The sequence below is a fragment of the Rhagoletis pomonella genome, unplaced genomic scaffold, assembly GCF_013731165.1.
Source record: "Rhagoletis pomonella isolate Grant_MI unplaced genomic scaffold, Rhpom_1.0 Rhpom_scaffold_08103, whole genome shotgun sequence".
Taxonomy (NCBI): Eukaryota; Metazoa; Arthropoda; class Insecta; order Diptera; family Tephritidae; genus Rhagoletis; species Rhagoletis pomonella.
In genome coordinates this window covers 1394-7342 of record NW_023466629.1, presented here as the reverse complement: position 1 = coordinate 7342, position 5949 = coordinate 1394, and the positions used below count along the sequence as shown (strand labels likewise).

Genomic DNA, 5949 nt, shown 5'->3' with positions numbered 1-5949 from the left:
TTTATGTTGATTGCATTATCGGCTGCTGCTCCGAACATACTCCCCGCGTTGAAAGGTCAGGGCTTTCAACAGTATCGTTTACTGGAAGGACGCACAGCTTGTTCACTGCTCGACGGGTTGTTCCACTAGACGTGCGTAAAACTGCCACTCGTACTACACCATCAGCTCCAGGGATAACCTCGATTACACGGGCCAGGGGCCACTTCAGAGGCGGTGAGTTTTCGTCCTTGACGCATACGATATCGTTCACTTGAATGCTGGCCTGAGGTGTGCGCCACTTCGCTCGTTGCTGGAGGAGAGTGAGATATTCTCGACTCCACCGATTCCAGAAAATTTGGTGCACGTGAGTTGCGCGCTGCCATCGGTCAAGACGATTACAATTTAAATGTCTCAGGTCAGGTTCAGGTAGAGCTATTAGGGGACCACCAATCAGGAAATGCCCTGGCGTCAAGACGTCTAAATCCTCTGGATTTTCTGAAAGTGGTACAAGAGGACGAGAATTAATAACAGCAGCGATTTGACATACCAGAGTGCGCAATTCGTCAAAGCCAAGAAGTGAAGAGCCAACCGAACGATAAAAGTGCTGCTTAGCTGTTTTTACGGCTGCTTCCCACAAGCCGCCGAAGTGCGGCGAGCGGGGCGGGATGAATCGCCAATCAAACCCATTGTTGAGACAGTGGTTATGGACCTCGCTGCGATGCTCCTCGCTTAAAAATAGGCGTCGCAAATCACTCAACTCGTTTCTTGCGCCTACGAAGTTGGTTGCATTATCTGACCAAATGCAGCTGGGTACGCCACGAGTAGCAACAAATCTCTTTAGAGCGTCGATAAAGGCGCTGGTCGATAAGTCCTTCACTAACTCCATCCAGACGGCTTTTGTTGCGAAGCAGATAAAAACGCTAACGTAACATTTTTGAGGGGACTTGTTACGCATTTCTGGCTTATAATAGAATGGCCCACAATAGTCTACACCAGTGACAATAAAGGCGCGTGAGGCCGCAATGCGATCCTTAGGCAAGTCAGCCATGATGTGCTCGACGAGTCGCGGTCTCGATTTACAACATATAATGCATTTACCGAGGGCGTGGGCGACAGTTTTTCTGCCACCTATGGGCCAGTATTGCAAGCGAATGGCTGCAAGTAGTGACTGCGGCCCTACATGATGATGCTTGTGATGAAAATGTGCAATTATGGAGAACGTCAGCGGATGATTCTTTGGTAGAATACACGGGTGACGCGCTTCAAAGCCAAGAGTTGAATGCCTCAGGCGACCGCCAACTCGAATCAGACCGATGTCATCTAAAAATGGTGATAATGAAGAGATGCTGCTAGATGATGAGACACACCTCTTATTTTTCAGAGCGACGTAATCTGACCAAAGCTGCGCTCTCTGAACGATGCGAATTAACAACTGAACCCCATGATGAATGTCCCGAGACGTGAGCTGCGACGTCCTTGGCAATTTTTTTATATTGATAAATTTGCTTACGTAACCAAAAATACGCTGCATTTTGCCAAACGAGTTGATGTACTTAAATGAAAGAGATACGTCGGGTCGATCATTTGATGTGAGTAATACCTTTTGACGAGTTTCCAAAAGCTTGGTTTGTGGTTCGCGAAATTCAGGCCAGCTGATTTCTGCTTTGTGCAAGAATATTGGACCGTGCATCCAAAGAGCTGATTGCAAGAGCTCTCTTGGTGCGGCCCCTTTGGATAGGATGTCTGCTGGGTTCATGGCTGTAGGAACATAGTGCCAAGTCATCCCCTGTGTAAGCTCCTGTATAGCACATATTCGATTAGCGACGAAAACGTTAAATTTTGAAGATTCTTCCTGCAGCCATGATAGAACGATCGACGAATCTGACCAACAATAGAAGCGGCAGTCAAAAACCTTCATCTTGGCTATCTCACCTACTAACTGCGCAAGCAGAGCGGCAGCGCTGAGTTCCAACTTGGGCACAGTCAGAGTTTTCAGTGGAGCAACGCGTGCCTTTGAACATAGCAACTGTAATTGGACGTTGTTATCCTTAGTTGAGCGAGCATATACACAAGCGCCATATGCTTCAAGGCTAGCGTCGCAAAACGCATGAATTTCAAGCGCGGCTCCAGGCTGTAATACATAGCGCGGAAATGACGAATGTTGAATGTTGACGAAATCTTCACAAAACGTAGACCAGGCTGTATCCAGTGAATGGGGCAAGCTTTCATCCCACGCGAGCTTATCCCTCCACATTCGCTGTAAAAGAATTTTCGCCCTTGTCAGAGTGGGGCCTAGTAGGCCAAGTGGATCGTAAAAACGAGCTATGGTAGCTAATACAGAGCGTTTGGAATTTCTGCCAGATCTGATCGGCGAAAACGAAAACAACAGAGTGTCTTTGAACGGATCCCAGACTAGTCCCAGAGCCTTGGTGATATCACTGCCGTCATCGAATTTCAGAAAGCTTTCTCTTTCTGTTTGGGGAATATCGCCGAGAACATCAGGGCTGTTGGAGCACCATTTCCGTAATTGGAAATTACCTCGAGAAAGAAGACCTGTTGTTTGCTGCATAATGTTTCGCACTTCCCGCACTGAATTGCCACCAGATATCATATCATCCACATAGAAGTCTCGAAGAACGACCTTTGAACCCAGGGGATATGCTGATGATTCATCAAACGCGAGCTGATGCATGGCCCGAATAGCCAGAAATGATGCAGGCTTAGTTCCATAGGTCACCGTATTCAACTTGTACACGCGTAGGTCATCTTGTGGAGAGTCACGCCATAGTATACACTGGAGCATGTCGTCTGGTGCAGTGACTCGAACGCATCTATACATTTTGCAGATGTCTCCAGTAAGTGCGACGGGAAACGATCGAAATCTAATGAGGATGTTGAAAAGCTTCGGTTGTATTGTTGGACCTGACATGAGCAGATCGTTCAGCGACAAGCCCGAAGTTGTAGCTGCAGAGCCATCAAATACAACTCTCAGCTTTGTTGTAGTGCTGTCATCCTTGATGACACAGTGATGTGGAAGGAAAAACTTACAGTCATGAACATCCTTACTGGAGACTAGTGACATGTGGTTGAGATCCAAATATTCGTTAATGAATGCCACATATTGTTCCTTGAGCTGTGGATTGCGAGTCAGTTTTCGTTCAAGACTGCGAAAGTGATGTAGTGCCTGTAAATACGAATCACCTAGTGACTCCACGCTACTCTTCATCGGCAGACGCACGGAATACTCGCCTGAAGACAGACGCGAATAATTTTGCCTAAAGTGCTCTTCGCAGTCGAGCTCTTCCTTTGTTGTTTTAGCGATTGGCTCAATTACATGGTCGATTTCCCAAAAACGACGCACTAAATAATCTAGCCGAGTACTACAATCAATGTCAGTAGATGACCGTTGACGTACGACGAAAGATGAGAGTTTGGGCGTTTGTTGTCCACCACCGGACAGCACCCAACCAAACCGAGTTTTTTGAAGCAATGGCAGCCCAGGCGCCAACTGAATTTGGCCCACACAGAGAAGTTCGAAGAAGAGTCCTGCTCCTATAAGCAGATCAATACGCTGTGGTATGTTGAAGTTGGGATCAGCCAGCTGGATGTTGGAGGGAAGTCGCCAATTAACGGTGCTCACTGTAAGGCCAGGTTGACTTTCAGTGATCGTTTGTGCGACAACAGCAGTAATCGTCGTCGAGAAATCAGAAGTCCGCGACTTCAGTACGAGATCGACCGAGTATCCCTCCGTTGAAAAGTTGACGTCGCCAATGCCAGATACTCCAGCGAAGGTTTTGGTTTTGCGCAGCTGCAGCTGGTTTGTGAAACGAGAGGTGATAAAGTGCAGCTGTGAACCAGAGTCTAACAGCGCACGACAAGGTACGAAAGTGCCGGCACGATTTTTTACAAAAATTACCGCAGTGGCTAGAAGCACAACATCAGATGGAGAAGTAAGAGCCTGGGACGAGGCAGATAAGGCTGCAGTCATGGCATTAGGTTGGGCTGTAGCGGATTTCAAAGTTAAGCCTTGAGGGCTGGTGGCAGTTGGAGCAGAGCGCTCAAAGTGCAAAAGTGTATGGTGCTTTGCTTGACAGTTACGACAAGACCCCGATTTGCAGTCGCGCATCTGATGACCTTTTTTTAGACAATTGAGACATAGAGCGAGTTGTTTAACCTCTTTTTGGCGGAGGTTTGGCGACAGATTTGTAAAGCGAGGACAATGGTATATCAGATGCTCATGGGATCCACAAAATACGCAACCGCCCACTGAGCCACCAGAAGCAACAAATGATTTTCTTTGGTTGGTACTCACGTTTTTACCAGATTTACCAGCTTGACCAACTGGTGTTTGCATAACGTGTTCGACGTTTTCGAGCGTTCTACAGCGCTTCTCCAGAAAGGTAGATAACTGGTCCCACGAAGGTAGTTCGTTTGTCGGCGAATTCTCCTCCCATTTGGATTGAGTCGCTTTGTCTAACTTCTGTATTAGCAGTTGTACAATGATACAGTCGGATATTTGCTCCTTGGACCCAAGCGATTGCAGTGCACGTATGTGAGCGGTGACTTTGTCAGTTAGTTCTCGTAGCCTGCCTACTGACCCATCTGCTTTGCCCAGCCCGAAGATCTCCCTGATGTGTGCCTGAAATATAAGACGCTTGTTATCAAAACGCTTATGCAAAAGATCTAATGCATTTTTATAATTAGCCTCATTTATTTCTAGAGAACGTATGGTATCCAGCGCTGCACCACTCAGGCAGGAACGTAGATGTTGAAGCTTGTCGACCGGCGTAAGGTCGCTATCCTTGTCGATGACAGATACGAACATGGAGAAGAAGTTTGTCCACTCAGTATAGGCACCAGTGAACTTTGGCAGTGTAAGTAACGGCAAGCGTGATCGGTTGGTGTTCACTATAATTGATTGCGACTCATTGGCGTTAACCCTGAATGTGGAGCATAGCTGAGGTGCACTACGCTTTCCAATTTCACGCTGCAGAGTGGATCTGAGGTTAACTAAAGTGGAGTCGAATTTACCAGGCAGATCGCTGCAAATTGAATCAAAATCCAATTCCTCCAAGCTTGTGTGCGCACCGTTGAAACTTGACTTCAGTTCCCCCAATGAGTCCAGTAGTGCCGTCAGAGCGTATTCGTCCATCCCGTGCAGCTTATCACTGTCCATCTCGGCAGCTATTCGCTCAAGCCGGTTGAATATTGCTTTTGTTTTTAACTTAAAAAAGCTAACTCGATCTGTGGCCACCTGTTCATTTGATTGAGCAGCATTTTCGCTACCTGGAGTACCATTAGCTGGGTTAAGTGTCATGATGGATTCAAGTCGAATTTATATCGGCAGCGCGTGATGTGTACTACACTCGGGAAAAATCGTAACTGGAAACCGTTGCGTGGGAAATGAACAGAAATAGCGGCTCACAAAATATGCTGAAGACGTAAGCTAACAGTTTAACTGTTTCAAGATCACGCTACAAGTTTCACAAAGTTCCGTGCTCTTGAATAACGGATTCAAATTTTCGGCTATAGGCGTATAGGAGTATATTATTATGTACAAAGCGTTATGCTCACAGTTTAATCTCCCAAATATCGAAAAGTACAATTCCACCAAAAACGCACGGCGATCACGTCGGGGTCACCAAATGTTGAGCTGCAAAGCTTTTTTTGCAGCTATTGAACTTCAAATTAACAAGAAAAGGTCAACACCTTTGATTTCTTGAAACAACTTAATTTTTATTTAATTTTTGATTTCGAATTCTAAACGATGATGTTGCCGTGAGCTTAAACTATAAAAATGCACCTATGCCGCTGCTGAGCTGCTGCTCAGTTCTATTGCCAAAATCGAATGAATGCAAATCTTAATTCCGCATGAGCAATAGCCTATTAGTGTAGGTATATATGTATACATTATGTACAAAATGTTTGTTCTTAATAGTGAGCATAAAGGAGAATTACGGAGTTTACAAC

The 5949-nt window shown here is 46.1% G+C and overlaps 2 protein-coding genes across 2 annotated transcripts; both read right to left on the bottom strand.

Annotated features, from left to right (window-relative positions):
* Positions 1–526: 526 nt before the first annotated feature.
* LOC118755967 lies at positions 527–1027 on the bottom strand (the record flags this gene model as incomplete). Its single annotated transcript, XM_036490758.1, has 1 exon — positions 527–1027. A coding segment is annotated over exon 1 (501 nt), but the record flags the coding sequence as incomplete, so codon positions are not given.
* Positions 1028–1622: 595 nt separating this feature from the next.
* Positions 1623–5296, bottom strand: LOC118755966. Its single transcript, XM_036490757.1, has 2 exons — positions 1912–5296; positions 1623–1777 (listed from the first exon to the last, which is right to left on the bottom strand). The coding sequence occupies exons 1-2, from the start codon at positions 5294–5296 to the stop codon at positions 1623–1625; spliced, it is 3540 nt and encodes a 1179-aa protein (XP_036346650.1).
* Between the last annotated feature and the right edge of the window lie 653 nt (positions 5297–5949).